We start from the raw sequence: 27,045 nt of genomic DNA on the forward strand, positions 1-27,045 counted from the left end.
GCGACATCCTCAAGTAATATAGAAGGAAATAGTTTCATATGCAAGACATAAATAGAAACCATCTATCATTTTAGACCATGATTCTTTGCAGAAGACCATTAAAACTAATAAACTATAATATGTTATAATGGGTTACTAAGGAACACCAGGTTGGAGAGAACTTAAGTGCCGGTCTCCCATGGCTTCCTCTACTTACCTGGGAGATAGCAATTTACTCAAAAGAAGAATTTAAAGGAACCAGGAAAAGAACGGGAGGAAAGGAAAAGGAGAAAAGCTTTAATATCTGGGGTGCAAAAGACAAAGTGGGAGAAGATGAGGACAATAATGGAGTCCACCAAATCCAGCTCCATCATTGACACGTAATATCACCAAATGCACCGGCGGGAAATGGGAGGTTAATGGGAGGAGGCGTCAGGAGTCTTCTGTATAGCAGGGAATCATCAGATAAAAGAGACATTAATTAATGAGATGGAAGATGCTGATCGATGCGAACGTCGTCATCCGGGGGATACAAGGCCCAGGATCTCATCACTTAATGAATAATCCTCTCCAGAGAGTCAATCCCTCGTCTTCCTTTTATCCGCGGCCTGACCCCTCTCATACTGATCAGCTGCGGCCCAGGAGAAACAAAGAACACTTCACTTGTAAGAGGCTGATCCCCACTGAGCGGAGGCGGGAGAGCGGAACACCGGCAACAGCCAACAGATTGGAGGGAAACACCGGCAACAGCCATCAGACCGGAGGGAAACACCGGCAACAGCCATCAGACCGGAGGGAAACACCGGCAACAGCCAACAGACCGGAGGGAAACACCAGCAACAGCCAACAGACTGGAGAGAAACACCGGCAACAGCCATCAGACCGGAGGGAAACACCGGCAACAGCCATCAGACCGGAGGGAAACACCGGCAACAGCCAACAGACCGGAGGGAAACACCGGCAACAGCCATCAGACCGGAGGGAAACACCGGCAACAGCCATCAGACCGGAGGGAAACACCAGCAACAGCCAACAGACTGGAGGGAAACACCGGCAACAGCCATCAGACCGGAGGGAAACACCGGCAACAGCCATCAGACCGGAGGGAAACACCGGCAACAGCCAACAGACCGGAGGGAAACACCGGCAACAGCCATCAGACCGGAGGGAAACACCGGCAACAGCCATCAGACCGGAGGGAAACACCGGCAACAGCCAACAGACTGGAGGGAAACACCGACAACAGCCATCAGACCGGCGGGAAACACCGGCAACAGCCAACAGACTGGAGAGAAACACCGGCAACAGCCAACAGACCGGAGGGAAACACCGGCAACAGCCAACAGACCGGCGGGAAACACCGGCAACAGCCAACAGACTGGAGGGAAATACTGGCAACAGCCATCAGACCGGAGGGAAACACCGGCAACAGCCAACAGACAGGAGGGAAACACCGGCAACAGCCATCAGACCGGAGGGAAATACCGGCAACAGCCATCAGACCGGAGGGAAACACCGGCAACAGCCATCAGACATGCGGGAAACACCGGCAACAGCCAACAGACAGGAGGGAAACACCGGCAACAGCCATCAGACAGGTGGGAAACACCGGCAACAGCCATCAGACCGTCGGGAAACACCGGCAACAGCCATCAGACCGGAGGGAAACACCGGCAACAGCCATCAGACCGGAGGGAAATACCGGCAACAGCCATCAGACTGGAGGGAAATACCGGCAACAGCCATCAGACCGGAGGGAAACACCGGCAACAGCCATCAGACAGGCGGGAAACACCGGCAACAGCCAACAGACAGGAGGGAAACACCGGCAACAGCCATCAGACAGGCGGAAAACACCGGCAACAGCCATAAGACCGGCGGGAAACACCGGCAACAGCCATCAGACCGGAGGGAAATACCGGCAACAGCCATCAGACCGGAGGGAAATACCGGCAACAGCCATCAGACCGGAGGGAAACACCGGCAACAGCCATCAGACTGGAGAGAAACACCGGCAACAGCCATCAGACTGGAGAGAAACACCGGCAACAGCCAACAGACCGGAGGGAAATACCGGCAACAGCCATCAGACCGGAGGGAAACACCGGCAACAGCCATCAGACAGGCGGGGAACACCAGCAACAGCCATCAGACCAGAGGGAAACACCGGCAACAGCCAACAGACAGGCGGGAAACACTGGCGGTATACAGAGGAGGGAGAAAACGGGGAGCAGAACAAAGCAACCCAAACGGAAGGGACAAACAACGGGTTCACATTGTTCTATTATTCGCTATATGGGGAGTATTATAGTAGTTATATTCTTGTACATAGGGGGCAGTATTATAGTAGTTATATTCTTGTACATAGGGGGCAGTATTATAGTAGTTATATTCTTGTACATAGGAGCAGTATTATAGTAGTTATATTCTTGTACATAGGAGCAGTATTATAGTAGTTATATTCTTGTACATAGGGGGCAGTATTATAGTAGTTATATTCTTGTACATAGGGGGCAGTATTATAGTAGTTATATTCTTGTACATAGGAGCAGTATTATAGTAGTTATATTCTTGTACATAGGAGCAGTATTATAGTAGTTATATTCTTGTACATAGGAGCAGTATTATAGTAGTTATATTCTTGTACATAGGGGGCAGTATTATAGTAGTTATATTCTTGTACATAGGGGGCAGTATTATAGTAGTTATATTCTTGTACATAGGGGGCAGTATTATAGTAGTTATATTCTTGTACATAGGGGGCAGTATTATAGTAGTTATATTCTTGTACATAGGGGGCAGTATTATAGTAGTTATATTCTTGTACATAGGAGCAGTATTATAGTAGTTATATTCTTGTACATAGGGGGCAGTATTATAGTAGTTATATTCTTGTACATAGGGGGCAGTATTATAGCAGTTATATTCCTGTACATAGGGGGCAGTATTATAGTAGTTATATTCTTGTACATAGGAGCAGTATTATAGTAGTTATATTCTTGTACATAGGAGCAGTATTATAGTAGTTATATTCTTGTACATAGGGGGCAGTATTATAGTAGTTATATTCTTGTACATAGGGGGCAGTATTATAGCAGTTATATTCCTGTACAAAGGGGGCAGTATTATAGTAGTTATATTCTTGTACATAGGAGCAGTATTATAGTAGTTATATTCTTGTACATAGGGGCAGTATTATAGTAGTTATATTCTTGTACATAGGAGCAGTATTATAGTAGTTATATTCTTGTACATAGGGGGCAGTATTATAGTACTTATATTCTTATACATAGGGGCAGTATTATAGTAGTTATATTCTTGTACATAGGGGGCAGTATTATAGTAGTTATATTCTTGTACATAGGAGCAGTATTATAGTAGTTATATTCTTGTACATAGAGGCAGTATTATAGTAGTTATATTCTTGTACATAGGAGCAGTATTATAGTAGTTATATTCTTGTACATAGGGGGCAGTATTATAGTAGTTATATTCTTGTACATAGGGGGCAGTATTATAGTAGTTATATTCTTGTACATAGGAGCAGTATTATAGTAGTTATATTCTTGTACATAGGAGCAGTATTATAGTAGTTATATTCTTGTACATAGGGGGCAGTATTATAGTAGTTATATTCTTGTACATAGGAGCAGTATTATAGTAGTTATATTCTTGTACATAGGAGCAGTATTATAGTAGTTACATTCTTGTACATAGGAGCAGTATTATAGTAGTTATATTCTTGTACATAGGAGCAGTATTATAGTAGTTATATTCTTGTACATAGGGGGCAGTATTATAGTAGTTATATTCTTGTACATAGGGGGCAGTATTATAGTAGTTATATTCTTGTACATAGGAGCAGTATTATAGTAGTTATATTCTTGTACATAGGGGGCAGTATTATAGTAGGTGTATTCTTGTACTAGGGGGCAGTATTAGTATTGGTATTAGCTGGTAGCATTGGTTTAGGACTGAATTGAGGGACCGGGGACTGCTATGTAATTTGCATGTGGTTCTTGGTCACGTCTTGTTCTGCATTATTCAATGTGACAATGTTCCTATTTGTAAATCCTTTTCTTCTTCTGTCTTTTTTTCCACTTTGTAGCACTTGATGATAAACCAAATACTTCTGAGACATAATTACTATTGTGGCCGCCCTGCTGGGCTCCTGAGATAAAGACGTGGGACTGTCGGTTACTTAGATCTTCCTGAACCCGCCGTGATCCGCAGGAGATCTTCTCTGATGGGAATGGCAGTCATCTTAAGGCAAAAAAAAAAAAAAAAAGAACAAAAAAATCGGAATGTTTTAAAGAAATTAAATTGAAATAAGACTCCGGCGTCCCGGAGAGATGTAATCAAATCAATTTGTGCATGATAACGAGATTCTCACATTTCCAGGCGTCTCTTCTCCGGGAAATCGCGGCTGCAGTCAGCTGGAAGTCCAGGTTATGTCGTACTGGAAAAGGAAATTGGATCGGAGAGGAAGCTTGTGAGCCAGGAGCTGGAGCGGCGCACGCGGCAGAGCTGGAGCGGTGACAGGAGGCCGCTCCGCCGCTCCAGAACCTGCACATTATCCAGAGGACAGATGGCGGAGGACCCATCCCGGCTCTTCAGCTAAGCCGTGAGATTACACACAGCGCCACAAAGATGGCAGACAGCTGGCACGATGGCGGGGACACCGCTGGGCACCCATCACCCCGCGGTGCGAGTGACTGATGCAGGATGCAGACTCCGCACCACGTCGGCTCGTGTCTTCATACAAAGCTGCATATGTCTGAACTGGATACAATATGTCACTGCCGTCCCGCCATCAGCACCGAGAATAAAGAGCGGAACGCGGCTCGTGCAGGTATTCCGCCTCCTGCTCACCGAGGAGAAGCTTAAAGGGCACCTCCACCTTTCATCACCATTATCGGCTTTCTGACGCGCGGCTCCGAATCTCCCATTGGCCGATATTTTAATTAGTAGAAAATGTTGAATGTATAGAGTTGGAGTGACACTTTAGGTAAGTTATAGAAAAAGCCATATAGCTAGCGGTATGGTCTCCGTTGTCGCCCCATCCTTGGCTCTTCTCCTGCCTTCACACAGCTGCTGCAGCGCTGCCAGTCCGAGTGCGAGGAGCGATCGCTGTGCCGTGGACCGGAGTGCAGCAGTGCAGCGACCTGATGATGAATAATCCCGTTACCGAGGCTCCTTCTAAGTCCACGTGGATATGACTCCAGTATTCATTATGGTTGGTTTCTGTAGCCATTAGATTTGGGGTCTGTGGCCAAGAAATTTGCTTTTACCACCAAGTTAAAAGGAATCTGTTACCGAGTTTTTGCTCCCCTATATGACAGCAACATGATGTTGGGGAAGAGACCCTGATTCCAGCGATGTGTCACTTACTGGGCTGCTTGCTGCAGTTTTGATAAAATCCCTGTTTTCTCTGCCGCAGATCTAACAGTTCCCTGTATTACCCCACCCACATCACTGATTGGCAGCTCCCTGTCTACCCTGTGCATAGGCAGAAAGCTGCCAATCACTGGTGGGAGTGGTGTAATACCAGAGCTCATGAATATGGAGGACTACAAATAGTCCCTTAGTGATAAGCTCCTGCTCATAAAGCTACAGCAAGCAGCCCAGTAAGTGAATCAGGGTCTCTGCCCCTGTATCCCTGCTGCTCTCAGATTAGGTGGCAAAAACCCAATGGCAGATTCTCTTTAACCAGGAGAAGGCTTGGTATCATTATGTCTTTTCCTTCCATTCCTACTTTTATTTGTCCTTTACGCTCATTTTCTCTTCTCCACCATCCAGTTTCTGGCTCTTTTCCATTAGTGGTCATGGTGGATCCCCATTCCAAGTAGAAGCGGACCTCCTGAGCTGTTGGGTCCATACCTCCTTATGGCCATATGAACATTGAGATTGGGCCGCACCATTTTCTGGGCCGTATATATTGGTGTGGCCCATTGACCATAAATCATTTCCCCAAATCCTCAGTCATTGTATAATTGTATAATTAGGATTATGCATCGGTAATTACATTTGGATCCATGTTCTTGACCCTCCCAGGTCCACAGAATATGGTAGGAGATCAGCCTCTACAAGATCCATGCCACCCATACTAAGGTCATCGAGAGGAGCTTGTGTTACCAAGTCCATGCGTAGAGTAGATGTTAGTATGACCAGGCCTCGGGCCATTCACCCCATAGTTCTAAATGTGATTTATTAAAGCAGAAACCTTCCGGTTGGTGCTTTAACGTTGAACATTTCAGGACTCAACATCACGAGAAGCCGGAACGAGACTGAGGGCAAAGTGACCAGAGAATGGAGTCCGACAAGTGGAGGCAACGTACCTGCGCGGGGTACGAAAGTGAAGGGGCTTCAATCATCAATCTCAGAATCGGTGGCAGTTTCGAGGGGCAGAACCCCACTGATCCGAGAGTGGTGGCACACCCCCAAAGAATGGGAATGTTCCTTCAATCCTGATGGAGGTTCTGCCCTCCAACAATCATCAGAGGACTGAACCGTCCTCAGGGAAGTCAACAACTAAAGAGGTTTTCCGTTATCGTACGTGATGTTATATTACTAGGATCGGCTATGACTGCATATTTGAGGGGTCCAACTACCAGGTCCCTCACTAATTTGCGGTGGGAATGGAAATAACCTACAATGTAGACCCACTTGCTCACGAGTTTCCAGGACATTGGGTGGCCAAGAGCAACACCGGGGAGGAGAAATGGCCCGTCACTCTCCAGATTAGTGAGGTTCCCACATAGCACATCCCAGATATATGTCTATATGGCCCATAGATGAAGATCAATGCTACTATGATAATAGGGAGATATTCCACTAAGGACCATGAGCTTCATGTTCCACCAGTGTTTTTAGATATTTAGAAGGACATGAGGTTGAAGTGTTATGACTAAGGACTGTCAATGAGTGTTCATGGATCTATGAATTCCATATTATAGGGAACCCCATACTGATAACAAGATATCACTGGGGGGGTTGATGACTTGAGGCTTCCTATGGCCACCATGAAGAACACTGGGGTCACAATTGGGACCGTTTCTTGGCTGTAGGACCCTCTAATGACTAGCATTAGTACTTGTATGTTTGGTTTTGTCTTCAAACCACTTCTGTTGCGTACAGAGCTCAGGGCGCGTCCAGATACTTCCAGGACCGATTTCTGGTCCTTTGCTCCTCAGAACTAGCTCGGATTATGTTGAGTCCTGGATGGGTTCACATTAGTCCGGTCGCACACTAGAACTGTGGGAATAATCTGGGCTGCCTTTAAATGACTTACACTGCACATCTACTCGAATGGACTTGATGGCCGGGACCCCAACCCCATTCTCGGCTTTACAATAGTATCGACCTCCCTGCATCCTCTGGACCTTCTCGATGCGTAAGGTCTCGTTGTAGATCGAAGTCTCCTGGAACTTTTCTGATGCGCTGCCGGCAGTTTTTGTCCACCGTACCTACAAAAGGAAAGGAAATATCCATTAATAACAGATCTACAATGGTTCTATAATGCAGTAAAAGAAATTACAAACAAAAGATGAAGAAACAGAGAACGAGATCCCCCAAATTCACAGAGAAGGTCTCCTCCTGTCAACATCTCCACCATCCGCCCAGTCTCCTATGGATATTTATCACATCTCGTCTTCCCTTAAATATGAGACGTTTCTCCAGATCATTCCATGGAGAAGTCTCCAGTCACTGGTTTGTGTCTCTGCTTCCAGGTTTGAGTCTCTTCTCTCTTTCCGTTATTCAGGACTCTCTCCTTCTTGTTACTATCTCCTTCCTTCACTTTCCACCCATCAGTCTCCAGACTTCTCCCATCACCCATCAGTCTCCAGGCTTCTCCCATCACCCATCAGTTTCCAGGCTTCACTTTCCACCCATCAGTCTCCAGACTTCTCCCATCACCCATCAGTCTCCAGGCTTCTCCCATCACCCATCAGTCTCCAGACTTCTCCCATCACCCATCAGTCTCCAGGCTTCTCCCATCACCCATCAGTCTCCAGGCTTCTTCCATCACCCATCAGTCTCCAGGCTTCTCCCATCACCCATCAGTCTCCAGACTTCTTCCATCACCCATCAGTCTCCAGCCTTCTCCCGTCACCCATCATTCTCCAGCCTTCTCCCATCACCCATCAGTCTCCAGACTTCTTCCATCACCCATCAGTCTCCAGCCTTCTCCCATCACCCATCAGTCTCCAGCCTTCTCCCATCACCCATCAGTCTCCAGGCTTCTCCCATCACCCATCAGTCTCCAGACTTCTTCCATCACCCATCAGTCTCCAGCCTTCTCCCATCACCCATCAGTCTCCAGCCTTCTCCCATCACCCATCAGTCTCCAGACTTCTCCCATCACCCATCAGTCTCCAGCCTTCTCCCATCACCCATCAGTCTCCAGACTTCTCCCATCACCCATCAGTCTCCAGCCTTCTCCCATCACCCATCAGTCTCCTTCCTTCACTTTCCACCCATCAGTCTCCAGACTTCTCCCATCACCCATCAGTCTCCAGACTTCTTCCATCACCCATCAGTCTCCAGGCTTCTCCCATCACCCATCAGTCTCCAGTCTTCTCCCATCACCCATCAGTCTCCAGCCTTCTCCCATCACCCATCAGTCTCCAGACTTCTCCCATCACCCATCAGTCTCCAGACTTCTTCCATCACCCATCAGTCTCCAGACTTCTTCCATCACCCATCAGTCTCTAGACTTCTTCCATCACCCATGTCTCCAGCCTTCTCCCATCACCCATCAGTCTCCAGACTTCTCACATCACCCATCAGTCTCCAGACTTCTCCCATCACCCATCAGTCTCCAGACTTCTTCCATCACCCATCAGTCTCCAGACTTCTTCCATCACCCATCAGTCTCCAGACTTCTCCATCACCCATCAGTCTCCCGACTTCTCCCATCACCCATCAGTCTCCAGACTTCTCCCATCACCCATCAGTTTCCAGACTTCTTCCATCATCCATGTCTCCAGCCTTCTCCCATCACCCATCAGTCTCCAGGCTTCTCCCATCACCCATCAGTCTCCAGAATTCTTCCATCACCCATGTCTCCAGCCTTCTCCCATCACCCATCAGTCTCCAGACTTCTCCCATCACCCATCAGTCTCCAGACTTCTCCCATCACCCATCAGTCTCCAGGCTTCTCCCATCACCCATCAGTCTCCAGACTTCTTCCATCACCCATGTCTCCAGCCTTCTCCCATCACCCATCAGTCTCCAGACTTCTCCCATCACCCATCAGTCTCCAGGCTTCTCCCATCACCCATCAGTCTCCAGACTTCTCCCATCACCCATCAGTCTCCAGACTTCTCCCATCACCCATCAGTCTCCAGACTTCTTCCATCACCCATCAGTCTCCAGCCTTCTCCCATCACCCATCAGTCTCCAGCCTTCTCTCATCACCCATCAGTCTCCAGACTTCTCTCATCACCCATCAGTCTCCAGACTTCTCCCATCACCCATCATTCTCCAGGCTTCTCCCATCACCCATCAGTCTCCAGACTTCTCCCATCACCCATCAGTCTCCAGACTTCTCCCATCACCCATCAGTCTCCAGCCTTCTCCCATCACCCATCAGTCTCCAGACTTCTTCCATCACCCATCAGTCTCCAGGCTTCTCCCATCACCCATCAGTCTCCAGCCTTCTCCCATCACCCATCAGTCTCCAGACTTCTCCCATCACCCATCAGTCTCCAGACTTCTTCCATCACCCATCAGTCTCCAGGCTTCTCCCATCACCCATCAGTCTCCAGACTTCTCCCATCACCCATCAGTCTCCAGACTTCTTCCATCACCCATCAGTCTCCAGACTTCTTCCATCACCCATCAGTCTCCAGACTTCTTCCATCACCCATCAGTCTCCAGGCTTCTCCCATCACCCATCAGTCTCTAGACTTCTTCCATCACCCATGTCTCCAGCCTTCTCCCATCACCCATCAGTCTCCAGACTTCTCCCATCACCCATCAGTCTCCAGCCTTCTCCCATCACCCATCAGTCTCCAGACTTATTCTATCACCCATCAGCCTCCAGACTTCTCCCATCAGCCATCAGTCTCCAGACTTCTCCCATCACCCATCAGTCTCCAGCCTTCTCCCATCACCCATACGTCTCCAGGCTTCTCCCATCACCCATCAGTCTCCAGCTTTCTCCCATCTCCCATCAGTGTCCAGACTTCTCCCATCACCCATCAGTCTCCAGACTTCTCCCATCACCCATCAGTCTCCAGACTTCTCCCATCACCCATCAGTCTCCAGACTTCTCCCATCACCCATCAGTCTCCAGACTTCTCCCATCACCCATCAGTCTCCAGACTTCTCCCATCACCCATCATTCTCCAGGCTTCTCCCATCACCCATCAGTCTCCAGGCTTCTCCCATCACCCATTAGTCTCCAGGCTTCTCCCATCAACCATCAGTCTACAGCCTTCTCCCATCGCCCATCAGTCTCCAGACTTCTCCCATCACCCATCAGTCTCCAGGCTTCTCCCATCACCCATCAGTCTCCAGGCTTCTCCCATCACCCATCAGTCTCCAGACTTCTCCCATCACCCATCAGTCTCCAGACTTCTCCCATCACCCATCAGTCTCCAGACTTCTTCCATCACCCATCAGTCTCCAGGCTTCTCCCATCACCCATCAGTCTCCAGGCTTCTCCCATCACCCATCAGTCTCCAGGCTTCTCCCATCACCCATCAGTCTCCAGACTTCTTCCATCACCCATCAGTCTCCAGACTTCTTCCATCACCCATCAGTCTCCAGGCTTCTCCCATCACCCATGTCTCCAGCCTTCTCCCATCACCCATCAGTCTCCAGGCTTCTCCCATCACCCATCAGTCTCCAGACTTCTTCCATCACCCATCAGTCTCCAGACTTCTTCCATCACCCATCAGTCTCCAGCCTTCTCCCATCACCCATCAGTCTCCAGGCTTCTCCCATCACCCATCAGTCTCCAGACTTCTTCCGTCACCCATCTGTCTCCAGACTTCTTCCATCACCCATCAGTCTCCAGACTTCTTCCATCACCCATCAGTCTCCAGACTTCTTCCATCACCCATCAGTCTCCAGACTTCTTCCATCACCCATCAGTCTCCAGACTTCTTCCATCACCCATCAGTCTCCAGACTTCTTCCATCACCCATCAGTCTCCAGGCTTCTCCCATCACCCATCAGTCTCCAGGCTTCTCCCATCACCCATCAGTCTCCAGGCTTCTCCCATCACCCATCAGTCTCCAGGCTTCTCCCATCACCCATCAGTCTCCAGACTTCTTCCATCACCCATCAGTCTCCAGGCTTCTTCCATCACCCATCAGTCTCCAGGCTTCTTCCATCACCCATCAGTCTCCAGACTTCTCCCATCACCCATCAGTCTCCAGGCTTCTCCCATCACCCATCAGTCTCCAGACTTCTTCCATCACCCATCAGTCTCCAGGCTTCTTCCATCACCCATCAGTCTCCAGACTTCTTCCATCACCCATCAGTCTCCAGCCTTCTCCCGTCACCCATCATTCTCCAGCCTTCTCCCGTCACCCATCAGTCTCCAGACTTCTCCCATCACCCATCAGTCTCCAGACTTCTTCCATCACCCATCAGTCTCCAGCCTTCTCCCATCACCCATCAGTCTCCAGCCTTCTCCCATCACCCATCAGTCTCCAGGCTTCTCCCATCACCCATCAGTCTCCAGACTTCTTCGATCACCCATCAGTCTCCAGCCTTCTCCCATCACCCATCAGTCTCCAGCCTTCTCCCATCACCCATCAGTCTCCAGACTTCTCCCATCACCCATCAGTCTCCAGCCTTCTCCCATCACCCATCAGTCTCCTTCCTTCACTTTCCACCCATCAGTCTCCAGACTTCTCCCATCACCCATCAGTCTCCAGACTTCTTCCATCACCCATCAGTCTCCAGACTTCTTCCATCACCCATCAGTCTCCAGGCTTCTCCCATCACCCATCAGTCTCCAGTCTTCTCCCATCACCCATCAGTCTCCAGCCTTCTCCCATCACCCATCAGTCTCCAGACTTCTCCCATCACCCATCAGTCTCCAGACTTCTTCCATCACCCATCAGTCTCCAGACTTCTTCCATCACCCATCAGTCTCTAGACTTCTTCCATCACCCATGTCTCCAGCCTTCTCCCATCACCCATCAGTCTCCAGACTTCTCACATCACCCATCAGTCTCCAGACTTCTCCCATCACCCATCAGTCTCCAGACTTCTCCCATCACCCATCAGTCTCCAGACTTCTCCCATCACCCATCAGTCTCCAGACTTCTCCCATCACCCATCAGTCTCCAGACTTCTTCCATCACCCAGTCTCCAGACTTCTTCCATCACCCATCAGTTTCTAGACTTCTTCCATCACCCATGTCTCCAGCCTTCTCCTATCACCCATCAGTCTCCAGACTTCTCAGATCACCCATCAGTCTCCAGACTTCTCCCATCACCCATCAGTCTCCAGACTTCTCCCATCACCCATCAGTCTCCAGACTTCTCCCATCAATCATCAGTCTCCAGACTTCTCCCATCACCCATCAGTCTCCAGGCTTCTCCCATCACCCATCAGTCTCCAGACTTCTCCCATCACCCATCAGTCTCCAGACTTCTCCCATCACCCATCAGTCTCCAGACTTCTCCCATCACCCATCAGTCTCCAGACTTCTCCCATCACCCATCAGTCTCCAGACTTCTCCCATCACCCATCAGTCTCCAAATTTCTCCCATCACCCATCAGTCTCCAGACTTCTCCCATCACCCATCAGTCTCCAGACTTCTCCCATCACCCATCAGTCTCCAGACTTCTTCCATCACCCATCAGTCTCCAGACTTCTCCCATCACCCATCAGTCTCCAGACTTCTCCCATCACCCATCAGTCTCCAGACTTCTTCCATCACCCATCAGTCTCCAGACTTCTTCCATCACCCATCAGTCTCCAGACTTCTCCATCACCCATCAGTCTCCCGACTTCTCCCATCACCCATCAGTCTCCAGACTTCTCCCATCACCCATCAGTTTCCAGACTTCTTCCATCACCCATGTCTCCAGCCTTCTCCCATCACCCATCAGTCTCCAGGCTTCTCCCATCACCCATCAGTCTCCAGAATTCTTCCATCACCCATGTCTCCAGCCTTCTCCCATCACCCATCAGTCTCCAGACTTCTCCCATCACCCATCAGTCTCCAGACTTCTCCCATCACCCATCAGTCTCCAGACTTCTTCCATCACCCATCAGTCTCCAGACTTCTTCCATCACCCATCAGTCTCCAGGCTTCTCCCATCACCCATCAGTCTCCAGTCTTCTCCCATCACCCATCAGTCTCCAGCCTTCTCCCATCACCCATCAGTCTCCAGACTTCTCCCATCACCCATCAGTCTCCAGACTTCTTCCATCACCCATCAGTCTCCAGACTTCTTCCATCACCCATCAGTCTCTAGACTTCTTCCATCACCCATGTCTCCAGCCTTCTCCCATCACCCATCAGTCTCCAGACTTCTCACATCACCCATCAGTCTCCAGACTTCTCCCATCACCCATCAGTCTCCAGACTTCTCCCATCACCCATCAGTCTCCAGACTTCTCCCACCACCCATCAGTCTCCAGACTTCTTCCATCACCCATCAGTCTCCAGACTTCTTCCATCACCCATCAGTTTCTAGACTTCTTCCATCACCCATGTCTCCAGCCTTCTCCCATCACCCATCAGTCTCCAGACTTCTCAGATCACCCATCAGTCTCCAGACTTCTCCCATCACCCATCAGTCTCCAGACTTCTCCCATCACCCATCAGTCTCCAGACTTCTCCCATCAATCATCAGTCTCCAGACTTCTCCCATCACCCATCAGTCTCCAGGCTTCTCCCATCACCCATCAGTCTCCAGACTTCTCCCATCACCCATCAGTCTCCAGACTTCTTCCATCACCCATCAGTCTCCAGACTTCTCCCATCACCCATCAGTCTCCAGACTTCTCCCATCACCCATCAGTCTCCAGACTTCTCCCATCACCCATCAGTCTCCAAATTTCTCCCATCACCCATCAGTCTCCAGACTTCTCCCATCACCCATCAGTCTCCAGACTTCTCCCATCACCCATCAGTCTCCAGACTTCTTCCATCACCCATCAGTCTCCAGACTTCTCCCATCACCCATCAGTCTCCAGACTTCTCCCATCACCCATCAGTCTCCAGACTTCTTCCATCACCCATCAGTCTCCAGACTTCTTCCATCACCCATCAGTCTCCCGACTTCTCCCATCACCCATCAGTCTCCAGACTTCTCCCATCACCCATCAGTTTCCAGACTTCTTCCATCACCCATGTCTCCAGCCTTCTCCCATCACCCATCAGTCTCCAGGCTTCTCCCATCACCCATCAGTCTCCAGAATTCTTCCATCACCCATGTCTCCAGCCTTCTCCCATCACCCATCAGTCTCCAGACTTCTCCCATCACCCATCAGTCTCCAGACTTCTCCCATCACCCATCAGTCTCCAGACTTCTTCCATCACCCATGTCTCCAGCCTTCTCCCATCACCCATCAGTCTCCAGACTTCTCCCATCACCCATCAGTCTCCAGGCTTCTCCCATCACCCATCAGTCTCCAGACTTCTCCCATCACCCATCAGTCTCCAGACTTCTCCCATCACCCATCAGTCTCCAGACTTCTTCCATCACCCATCAGTCTCCAGCCTTCTCCCATCACCCATCAGTCTCCAGCCTTCTCTCATCACCCATCAGTCTCCAGACTTCTCCCATCACCCATCATTCTCCAGGCTTCTCCCATCACCCATCAGTCTCCAGACTTCTCCCATCACCCATCAGTCTCCAGACTTCTCCCATCACCCATCAGTCTCCAGACTTCTTCCATCACCCATCAGTCTCCAGCCTTCTCCCATCACCCATCAGTCTCCAGACTTCTTCCATCACCCATCAGTCTCCAGGCTTCTCCCATCACCCATCAGTCTCCAGACTTCTCCCATCACCCATCAGTCTCCAGACTTCTCCCATCACCCATCAGTCTCCAGACTTCTTCCATCACCCATCAGTCTCCAGACTTCTTCCATCACCCATCAGTCTCCAGGCTTCTCCCATCACCCATCAGTCTCCAGACTTCTTCCATCACCCATCAGTCTCCAGACTTCTTCCATCACCCATCAGTCTCCAGACTTCTTCCATCACCCATCAGTCTCCAGGCTTCTCCCATCACCCATCAGTCTCTAGACTTCTTCCATCACCCATGTCTCCAGCCTTCTCCCATCACCCATCAGTCTCCAGACTTCTCCCATCACCCATCAGTCTCCAGACTTCTCCCATCACCCATCAGTCTCCAGACTTCTCCCATCACCCATTAGACTTCTCCCATCAGTCTCCAGCCTTCTCCCATCACCCATCAGTCTCCAGACTTATTCTATCACCCATCAGCCTCCAGACTTCTCCCATCAGCCATCAGTCTCCAGACTTCTCCCATCACCCATCAGTCTCCAGCCTTCTCCCATCACCCATACGTCTCCAGGCTTCTCCCATCACCCATCAGTCTCCAGCCTTCTCCCATCTCCCATCAGTGTCCAGACTTCTCCCATCACCCATCAGTCTCCAGACTTCTCCCATCACCCATCAGTCTCCAGACTTCTCCCATCACCCATCAGTCTCCAGACTTCTCCCATCACCCATCAGTCTCCAGACTTCTTCCATCACCCATCAGTCTCCAGGCTTCTCCCATCACCCATCAGTCTCCAGACTTCTTCCATCACCCATCAGTCTCCAGACTTCTTCCATCACCCATCAGTCTCCAGACTTCTTTCATCACCCACCAGTCTCCAGACTTCTTCCATCACCCATCAGTCTCCAGGCTTCTCCCATCACCCATCAGTCTCCAGGCTTCTCCCATCACCCATCAGTCTCCAGGCTTCTCCCATCACCCATCAGTCTCCAGACTTCTTCCATCACCCATCAGTCTCCAGACTTCTTCCATCACCCATCAGTCTCCAGACTTCTCCCATCACCCATCAGTCTCCAGGCTTCTCCCATCACCCATCAGTCTCCAGGCTTCTCCCATCACCCATCAGTCTCCAGACTTCTTCCATCACCCATCAGTCTCCAGACTTCTTCCATCACCCATCAGTCTCCAGGCTTCTCCCATCACCCATGTCTCCAGCCTTCTCCCATCACCCATCAGTCTCCAGGCTTCTCCCATCACCCATCAGTCTCCAGACTTCTTCCATCACCCATCAGTCTCCAGACTTCTTCCATCACCCATCAGTCTCCAGGCTTCTTCCATCACCCATCAGTCTCCAGCCTTCTCCCATCACCCATCAGTCTCCAGACTTCTTCCATCACCCATCAGTCTCCAGACTTCTTCCATCACCCATCAGTCTCCAGACTTCTTCCATCACCCATCAGTCTCCAGACTTCTTCCATCACCCATCAGTCTCCAGACTTCTTCCATCACCCATCAGTCTCCAGGCTTCTCCCATCACCCATGTCTCCAGCCTTCTCCCATCACCCATCAGTCTCCAGGCTTCTCCCATCACCCATCAGTCTCCAGGCTTCTCCCATCACCCATCAGTCTCCAGACTTCTTCCATCACCCATCAGTCTCCAGGCTTCTTCCATCACCCATCAGTCTCCAGACTTCTCCCATCACCCATCAGTCTCCAGACTTCTCCCATCGATACCATTACCCTTCGTTCTTCTACCTCCGTCCACTTCTCCTGATCTCACCATCTCCTGTCACTTTCCCTCTCTACGTAACAGACTGAATTGTTTTCGCAATGTGAGATGATCTGCAGAGACCCCGCGCGCTTACACTGCACAGAACATAACTTCTGTGTCTTCGCCCCCGACCACCTCCGTGGAGGCAGCATTGACGGGCAGCATTGATGGGCAGCATTGATGGACAGCACTGTTGGGCAGCATTGATGGGCAGCATTGACGATCAGCATTGATGGGAAGCATTGACGGGCAGCATTGACGGGCAGCATTAACGGGCAGCATTGATTGGTAGCATTGAAGGGCAGCATTGATAGGCAGCATTGACGGGCAGCATTGATGGGCAGCATTGATGGGCAGCATTGACGGGCAGCACTGATGGGCAGCATTGACGGTCAGCATTGATGGGCAGCCCTGACGGGCAGCACTGATGGGCAGCACTGATGGGCAGCATTGATGGGCAGCACTGACGGGCAGCATTGACGGGCAGCATTGACGGGCAGCATTGACGAGCAGCATTGATGGGCAGCATTGACGGGCAGCATTGACGGGCAGCATTAACGGGCAGCATTGATGGGCAGCATTGACGGGCAGCATTGATGGGCAGCATTGACGGGCAGCACTGATGGGCAGCATTGATGGGCAGCATTGATGGGCAGCATTGACGAGCAGCATTGACGGGCAGCATTGATGGGCAGCCTTGATGGGCAGCATTGACGGGCAGCACTGATGGGCAGCATTGATGGGCAGCATTGACGGGCAGCACTGATGGGCAGCATTGACGGTCAGCATTGACGGTCAGCATTGACGGGCAGCACTGATGGGCAGCATTGATGGGCAGCATTGATGGGCAGCATTGACAGTCAGCATTGATGGGCAGCATTGATGGGCAGCATTGACAGGCAGCATTGATGGGCAGCCTTGATGGGCAGCATTGACGGGCAGCACTGATGGGCAGCATTGACGGGCAGCATTGATGGGCAGCATTGACGGGCAGCACTGATGGGCAGCATTGATGGGCAGCATTGATGGGCAGCATTGACGAGCAGCATTGATGGGCAGCATTGATGGGCAGCATTGACGGGCAGCACTGATGGGCAGCATTGATGGTCAGCATTGACGGGCAGCATTGACGGGCAGCACTGATGGGCAGCATTGATGGGCAGCATTGACGGGCAGCATTGATGGGCAGCATTGACAGGCAGCATTGACGGGCAGCATTGATGGGCAGCATTGACGAGCAGCATTGATGGGCAGGATTGATGGGCAGCATTGACGGTCAGCATTGATGGGCAGCATTTACGGGCAGCATTGACGGGCAGCACTGATGGGCAGCATTGACGGGCAGCATTGACGGGCAGCATTGATGGGCAGCATTGATGGGCAGCATTGACGGGCATCATTTTTGGGCAGCACGGATGGGCAGCATTGACGGTCAGCATTGATGGGCAGCATTGACGGGCAGCATTGACAGGCAGCATTAATGGGCAGCATTGACGGGCAGCATTGATGGGCAGCATTGACGGGCAGGATTGATGGGCAGCATTGATGGGCAGCATTGACGGGCAGCATTTATGGGCAGCATTGACGGGCAGCATTGACGGGCAGCATTGACGGGCAGCATTGATGGGCAGCATTGATAGGCAGCATTGACAGTCAGCATTGATGGGCAGCATTGATGGGTAGCATTGACGGGCAGCATTGATGGGCAGCATTGACGGGCAGCATTGATGGGCAGCATTGATGGGCAGCATTGACAGTCAGCATTGACGGGCAGCATTGACGGGCAGCATTGACGGGCAGCATTGACGGGCAGCATTGATGGGCAGCATTGACAGTCAGCATTGACGGGCAGCATTGACGGGCAGCATTGACGGGCAGCATTGATGGGCAGCATTGACAGTCAGCATTGATGGGTAGCATTGACGGGCAGCATTGATGGGCAGCATTGACGGGCAGCATTGATGGGCAGCATTGACAGTCAGCATTGACGGGCAGCATTGACGGGCAGCGTCTGCCCGCGTCCTACATTGTGCCGCACAATCATCCGCATCCTGGACTTCTGTTATCTGCTTGAGCTTTGTGTCTACAAACCTGGAAAGTAAGATTTGTATCATTGTCTTACAAGGCTGACACTATAGACTCCAGACTCCCGGGAACATAAAATAATACATCCAAAATGTGAAACGTTCCTGCTACATAAGTAATAGACCCGAGCGAGGGGACAAAAGGACTAGTGATGAAATCTGGGACAATCAATAGACAAGGAAGAAAGGAAAGCTCCAACCAACACTCTTCCCTGCAATCAATCTCCCAAAGCTTTCATTATACAGATACAGAGGAGCAGGTTTCGGCAGCGGCGGCTGCACCCCGGCATTGTGCCGCCGTTCCGGGCTTTTAGAAGTAACTGAGCGGAGGTTGCATTGTCGTCAGGGCCACTTAATAAACCCTCCTCAGACATTCGTCTTCAAGAACTCAATAAGGATTTAGAGAGAGGAATAAAAAAGTGTATTAAATATTCATGGCTAGACGAGAACTGCCAACGAGTCAGAGATCGGGGGGCTCCGCTCTGACGAGGTCACCGGCGCTGCGATCAGATGATCTCATTTCGCACAATGTCATCGCGGTAGTCTATTTAGGGGACTGATCACTTATTCTACGTATTGCGGTATTGCAGCATAAAAGATGGTCTGGGCTTTACCAGAGTACCAAGACGTCAGCCGTGGGGGCTTTCAGCAGGACCCTGCCGGCCTTAGTATCCCTTCGGTGCCCCACAGTGATCACCCCCATTTAAATGTTGATCTCAGTGTAGTTAAAGAGCAGCGATCAGAGCCAGCGCCGGTCGCTGCGGTTAGAGGCAGATGCCGGCTGTATGGCACAGCTCCAGAGCCGCCCCTACTCATGTGGACACCAGAGTGGATGTACAGTTATGTCCATATGCTCCAAGGGGTTAAATGAGGCTCTTCGAGTGGCCGAGAGCATGGACATCTTTCATCGTCTGGCTGCGTATGAGATTGTGCTGGGATTTCCTGCTGGGAGAGGGTCAGAGAGAGCTGCCACATTCACAATTACAATAAGGCATTGTTTAGATGATGGGACTCATTATTTATACACTATTGTGTAATTAAGAGTTAAAGGGGTTTTCTGGGCTAAAAGTAAATATCTGCAGTCTTTCTTTCTGACTAGAGATTGCTGGATCCTGGCAGTGGGCCGTGTGCACATTATCAAGATCCCCATTTGCAGGCTCCATACAGAATAAGTGATTTCGCCAATTGTGACTTTGTGCAGAGGGGGATGGAGCCGGGCGTTCCAGGGCGCTCTATTATAATACATGACTACATTATATGACTTGTCGCTCCACCACAGTGCACTGACCCTGTGTGGTGACAGCGTGAGTACCATTACTGACGGCAGGAGAGTGCCAGGATAGCGCATAGAAGGTGAAGAGAGAGGAGAAACTGTGTGCAGAGATTTATCCACCATGAGACTGTATAGGAGTCTCAGGATGGTGCTTTGTAGGTGGAGAATGTGAGCACTGAGGAGTTGTGTGAGTTGTGGGGCACATACAGCACTGCCTCCTGGGAAATGTAGTCTACTGGCACAGAGGAAAAGCTGGCAGGAAGTTCAGGATGTAGACACTAACAAAGCACGAGGAGGGCAGCAAGGGGCTGACGGGGAGCCAAAAAAAACAACTAAAAGTGGCAGAGGACTTTGAGGACTTCTTATAGGGGGGCAGCCAGATATCTTATTGTCCCATTTAATGTTCTATTGAGAGATGCAGGAAAAGTTTCTGTCCGTCATGTGACCAGCAGTACACAAATCACACGAGAGCTGAAGTGACGGCTGCTGGAGCAACAGATGGCGATCCTGACAGTATGCATATGCCGCACCGTCACAATCCGCAGCCAGAAAGACTTTAGCCCAGAAAACCCCCGTAATATTGTGGGGTCCTCTCTTCAGGATACTTTTTTTTATTACCAGAGCAGAGAACAAACAAGAAAAAGCAACTGTTTCTCTTGCGGACAGGTCCGCCCTCCATTACACAGATATGAATGGGAACTGCGTAATGCTTCTCCTCTCCTGTGGTGGCGCTGCAGAGAAATCACACACTTAGTGCCAGGTGTCCCTGCCGATCGCTGGGGATCAGGGAGGACACTTTGTGATCAGCTGACCCTTGTAATTAGCAGGGGTTGTGTATATCGGAGAGCCCCTCCAAGAGTTACAAAATTCTGTTTTCTTCATAAAAATAAAAGCAGAATATTGCGGGAAGCAGAGGGAATAAATTAGGAGCATAAACCGGAGGATTGTGATGTGGTGATCGGTCCCCTTTAAATCTTCAGTGTTTCTCCATCGCTGTAAAGTTCAGGGGAATCTGGTGACTCCAGGGCGAACGGTTCTTGTGGGTAAGAGGTGAGGAGCTGAGATTAGTACGAGACCCGGGGTTGTCCTACCTGCGGCCGCGGGTGCCCACTGATCAGACACTGCAGCACCAGCGTGTCGCCCTCCCGGATGGTGTACACCCGCTCGCTCATGTTGTCCTCCTTCACCACACAGGCCTGACCAGCGTGAATGATCTGCGCCTGAGCTGGAGCTGGAAGAAAACACAAGAGCGTTATCGGGAGTCCGCGGACACATGCATCATCATCATCATCTCAGGCTTAGGTCCTACGTATTGGTCACTATGTGGTGGTATTATTTACATGACATATAATACATACATTACTTTTGACCATTTCTTATAAATTTCACAAATGCAAAATACTCCCGATTCCTAAAAAAAAATCCTCTTTCATTTTTGGAATTCTTATTCATCTGATATGTGACCCATTAAGTAACTAATATTTCCTTAAATAGTAAAACGAAAAGCATTGAATGATTTTTTCCCCCCCAAACAGCGCCACCCCCTGTCCACAGGTAGTGTGTGGTATTGCAACTCAATTCTATTCCTGTATATGGATCTGAGCTGCAATACCAGACACTGCCTGTGGGCAAGGGTGGCGCTGTTTCTGTAAAAACCAGCAGCCATGTTTTTCTGCTCTAGTTCTAGTCAAAAGCAAGAAGCCGATCCTGAGCTGCAAAACGGAGGCGGTTTATGGCAGAGACAACTGGTAATTAAGATTAACTATCCTCTCCATCAGGCGCCATTGATCTCCCAGGAAGAAAGGACATTGCTAAATATAACGTTCCTTCAAGTAACGATCAGACGCTTCTGCGCTGATGTATGAAGCGCTCCTGTGATGTGGCGGTAAATGGGCCGCGGATGGGTCTCCGCGCCGCTATTGATCTGACAATACAATCTTTTTGATATCATAATGTGTAAATCGATGTCAGGACTCGGCGTCATCTGCGACTCTTCTTCTCCTCGTTGTGTCCAGTCCATTAGTGAAGTCAGAAGGTCCCCGTGGTGGAGAGGACGGGTCCTGGTGAAGATCCACGTCCACCAGCTCGTATCTGTACATCACACACATACTGATACATGTGCCCGCGAGTGTGGGGGCAACAGTGCACAAAAAGGGCAGGTATGCAGAGAGGGGTCCCATCTCCCCATAGATGGGGGAACACTATATACAGATCCCCCCCTCACTACCGGGAAAGGAACAGAACTGACCATCGGCTGAATATCTGTGCGGCTCTAGAATGGTAGATGGGAAGGTACAAACCAGAGCCCCCCGGACCACTCAGTATAATTAAATGTATTGATAGGCTATGTTCGCACGTTGCGTTTTTGCTGCATTTTCTTTCCGTAAGCAAAACCTGCTCTCTTTGCAGTAAAGAATCAGCTTACAAAAGGCATATTTTGCTGCGTTTTTGCTGCGCTTTTTGGAGCAGTTTTGGAGCGTTTTTGCTGAGGTTTTTTGGAGCGTTTTTGCTGCGGTTTTTTTGGAGCGTTTTTGCTGTGTTTTTTTGGAGCGTTTTTGCTGCGTTTTTTTTGGGAGCGTTTTTGCTGTGGTTTTTTGGAGCGTTTTTGCTGCGTTTTTCCGGATCCCAAAACTTCAGCTTTGCTTCCACCACAGAAGCAGGAACACAGGTCACCAATGCAAAACATATGTGACACCATAAAACCATTTGTGGAAAAAAAAAAAAGGGCAATTCGATCAAATTATTTAGCGGAAAAAGATTTTTATGTCTGAAAAAAATAGTAACTATTCTGATCAAAAGAGTTCATATGAATTCATGAAAAAAATACATAATTGCAAATGTAATAGCAGGGGGAGGTGAATAGTTTGCCTAAGACACTGGCAGTGCATTGAGTTTGTAGGACACTGCTTACTTTCACACTTTGGTACCTTGAGTTGTTCAGGCACTGTTCAATTTCACACCTTAGCTGGCCACAGGCATTGTTCAATCTCACACCTTGGTTGGCCACAGGCATTGTTCAATCTCACACCTTGGTTGGCCATAGGCATTGTTCAATCTCGCACCTTGGTTGGCCACAGGCATTGTTCAATCTCACGCCTTGGTTGGCCACAGGCATTGTTCAATCTCACACCTTGTTGGCCATAGGCACTGTTCAATCTCACACCTCGGTCAGCCAATGTTTACTTTACACACATCACTAATTTAATTAAACTGTCCTAATCCTAATTAAATTGTACTAATCCTAAACTGCCATCTCAGCAGAGGAGACCAAGACATTATGGTTTAAACTTGGGAAAATCACAACAATAAATGAACATCACATCCTGCTGTATGTGATTTTTTTCACTAAAAAAGCCGCAAAACCTGATACCTGCTTTTTTTGCTGCGTTTTTGCACTTAGTCTTTGCTTTCTATGGGTGAAAAAACTCAGAAAGAAGTGACATGCTGCAGTTTTAAAAAAATGCAGCAGTTTTCCAATTCAGTCAGGAAAAAAACAATGTGTGTGCATGAGATTTCTGAAATCTCATAGATTTTGCTTCTACTGTAAAACGCAGCTTAAAATTTCATTCAATTTGCATTAAAAACACAGCAAAAACACAACTTGTGAACATAGTCTTAAAGGGTTTTTCCGGGACTAACTTATTGCTATGAGCCTAAGAACTAAAAGGCAAGTATCTATCTGCTCCACCCGGAGCCGGCACAGGGCGGTCACTATGTCATGCTGATTGACGGCTGTCAATAAGCAGAATGCCAGACGTCACGCCCTGGTGACAGGAAGAGCTGCTCTGTTGACCTGACGAATCGCCGACAGGAGAGGTCCGCGACCACTGAGAGGGTGGAATAGACCGGTCATTACTAGCAAATACCTGCCTGTCAGTTCTCAGGGCAATAGTAAAAAATAAGAACATCCCTTTAAGTAATTATCTCCAACCAATGACTGCCAACAACCGCTTGTCATGTATCTCTGTATACAGGGAGCTCCCCCTAGTGGTGACTGTAGACAGGATCTTATCATGTATCTCTGTATACAGGGAGCTCCCCCTAGTGGTGACTGTAGACAGGATCTTATCATGTATCTCTGTATACAGGGAGCTCCCCCTAGTGGTGACTGTAGACAGGATCTTATCATGTATCTCTGTATACAGGGAGCTCCCCCTAGTGGTGACTGTAGACAGGATGTTATCATGTATCTCTGTATACAGGGAGCTCCCCCTAGTGGTGACTGTAGACAGGATCTTATCATGTATCTCTGTATACAGGGTGCTCCCCCTAGTGGTGGCTGTAGACAGAATCTTATCATGTATCTCTGTATACAGGGAGCTCCCCCTAGTGGTGACTGTAGAAAGGATCTTATCATGTATCTCTGTATACAGGGAGCTCCCCCTAGTGGTGGCTGGAGACAGAATCTTATCATGTATCTCTGTATACAGGGAGCTCCCCCTAGTGGTGACTGTAGAAAGGATCTTATCATGTATCTCTGTATACAGGGAGCTCCCCCTAGTGGTGGCTGGAGACAGGATCTTATCATGTATCTCTGTATACAGGGAGCTCCCCCTAGTGGTGACTGTAGACAGTATCTTATCATGTATCTCTGTATACAGGGAGCTCCCCCTAGTGGTGACTGTAGACAGGATCTTATCATGTATCTCTGTATACAGGGAGCTCCCCCTAGTGGTGGCTGCAGACAGGATCTTATCATGTATCTCTGTATACAGGGAGCTCCCCCTAGCGGTGGCTGCAGACAGGATCTTATCATGTATCTCTGTATACAGGGAGCTCCCTCTAGTGGTGGCTGCAGACAGAACCTTATCATGTATATCTGTATACAGGGAGCTCCCCCTAGTGGTGGCTGCAGTCAGAATTTTATCATATAACTCTATATGCAGGATGCTTCTCTTAGTATTGGCCGCAGACAGATTATTATAATTTATTCCTGACGTTAAATGAACATCCATGAAAGAGAAGAAATCACAGCGGCAATGAACAGACTCTCAGATGAAGAACACGCCAGACCTTTAAACAATACGGAGGATTCTCCATAATAGATGCAAAAATTAGACAATACCTTGGGGTCAAGTGACTGTTACATTAATTGTCTTGTATCTGATGTATGGAGGAAGGTAATTAATCAAATGGGATGACTTTAATGAGTAATTATTTCGATACATGGAGATGTTTAGTAAAGGGAAGGGTTCAGCGGTGTTCAGCTGCTTGTTTGCCATCGTTTCCAGTCTTACTGACAGATGATCACATTGTTCTTGCGCGGAGAAAAAAAAAAATCAGCGAAGTGTAAGAAATCCGCACGATAGATAAATGTGGATTTCCTGCAGTTTCACTTAACACAGGGACAGGGGGGTAGATGAACTTTTCTAGTTCAGTGGATGTGCAATTGGTGAAAAGCAAGAAATATGCCATCGATTAGTATCTGACAACTTGTAGATTTGTCCTGCGGCTCGTCATTTACTGACGCACACAACATTAATATAATTACATCTGATGTAAAGAACTCGTGTCCCTCCCGTTCATCGATCTATAGATCGCCAGCGCATTGTTTCTTTAAAAGTAAACATCTAGGAAGCAGCATACTGCAGTTTTTACATTAGCCACTAGATGTCAGCACACCAAGACTGGCAAAGGAAGGCATCTTGCTTTACAGTCTGCTGTGAAGTTGAATGTTATCAGTATTATCAGTTTAGCTGGAGTTTTAACGAAAAAGAGTCCATTTCTATTGTACCACCTGAGCCTAGATAGGCAGATTTCACACAAGTGATAGTAAATATATAAGGGCGATGGTAGATCCAATATCACATGTACTATGCGGATAACAGATATCACTCAAATTATACATATAAGTTAAGCTTTGGGTATGTGTCAGGGATTCTCGCGCACACAATCCCGATTACTTACTATGAAGCTATCGGCAAGCAAGCAGTGAGCGTATGGCGTACACACCTCCGAATTCCAACGCATGGAATATGTGTATATGCCCCCGTATGATCACTGCCAGCTTCACGATAGCCCAATTACGATTATTCTCTGCCACCACCAGTTTTAAAATATAATACAGGCTTGGCCGGACGCCTGCGTTTGGTAGCGTATATGGCTTCGGGGGAGGACCGATTTTAGGACAAAAGAAACAGGACTATTACATTTTCTATTTAATCCAAAAGGGAGGCAGTGTTTATGAAAAATATACAAAGATTTTACAAAGGGGGGCAATACAATACAGAATATACAGTTACACAAAATAAAAGGGATTAACAAAAAAAAAAACTTACTAGACCGATTGCAGAGACAATTTAGTTTAGCTGGAGGGGAGGCGCTCCAATGGACAGTTATCGAACAGGATCCCTGCTTACAAAATATGTATCTCCTGGCATGAGTATAGATCCATCTTCAGCTGGATCTTTTATGCCGAAGGTGAGCCTTCATATTATTATTAAAATCTCTAGCTTCTGCGACAACTTCTCGCTGGTTGATCGCAGAAATTCGCAGGTGACACCACCATATTTTTTATTGCAAATTTACCTTCCTGTAGAGACCAGACATGACATTCCCGCTGTCCGTTATTTTGTTACTTGTGCGCTATAGCTCACTGGCAGGGCTCTCAGATACGGAAAAATATGCGTATTATTCCTTAGCTGAGCCTGCCACTAAAAATATGTGTCCTATTAATATCGGAAGTATAGAACTTCCGATATTCCATATTTTGTATCGGTGCCTGCGAGACTGCAGATTGAACACCTATGCAAAGGAGAGTGACCCGACAATTGTGAGGAGTGTGGTAGATCCCCTTTGAAGTTTAATGAGCGATTTCCTTTTTCTTTCAATCTCTGGCCCATATGATGAGGTGTCTATTTAACACAGGTCTATGCTACTACAAGCTCCATTTGTATGGTAATTAGCCAGGAGACTTGAGTTTGCCACCTCTTCTGTACATTGCTAATTTGATTAGAAGCAACTGATTAGAGTGTTAGCTCTTGCTCC

General features: G+C 48.8%; 1 protein-coding gene across 7 annotated transcripts in view; it reads right to left on the reverse strand.

Annotated features, from left to right (window-relative positions):
- Positions 1 to 27,045, reverse strand: part of MDGA1 (MAM domain containing glycosylphosphatidylinositol anchor 1) — a 476,469-nt gene that overhangs the window by 195,382 nt on the left and 254,042 nt on the right. For 5 of the 7 annotated variants that reach the window (XM_073671690.1, XM_073671688.1, XM_073671693.1 and 2 more), the window contains exons 2-3: positions 21,150 to 21,289; positions 7,271 to 7,445 (exon numbers count right to left, since the gene is read on the reverse strand). In XM_073671690.1, coding sequence (XP_073527791.1) covers positions 7,271 to 7,445; positions 21,150 to 21,289 — 315 coding nt within the window. Of the gene's footprint in view, positions 1 to 4,126; positions 4,243 to 4,372; positions 4,656 to 7,270; positions 7,446 to 21,149; positions 21,290 to 27,045 lie in introns of those variants that run through there. The other 2 variants (XM_073671694.1, XM_073671695.1) reach the window with 2 other exon arrangements.

Source organism: Phyllobates terribilis, unplaced genomic scaffold (genome assembly GCF_046119375.1).
Source record: "Phyllobates terribilis strain yellow unplaced genomic scaffold, ASM4611937v1 Scaffold_3__8_contigs__length_932513732, whole genome shotgun sequence".
NCBI classification, from domain to species: Eukaryota; Metazoa; Chordata; class Amphibia; order Anura; family Dendrobatidae; genus Phyllobates; species Phyllobates terribilis.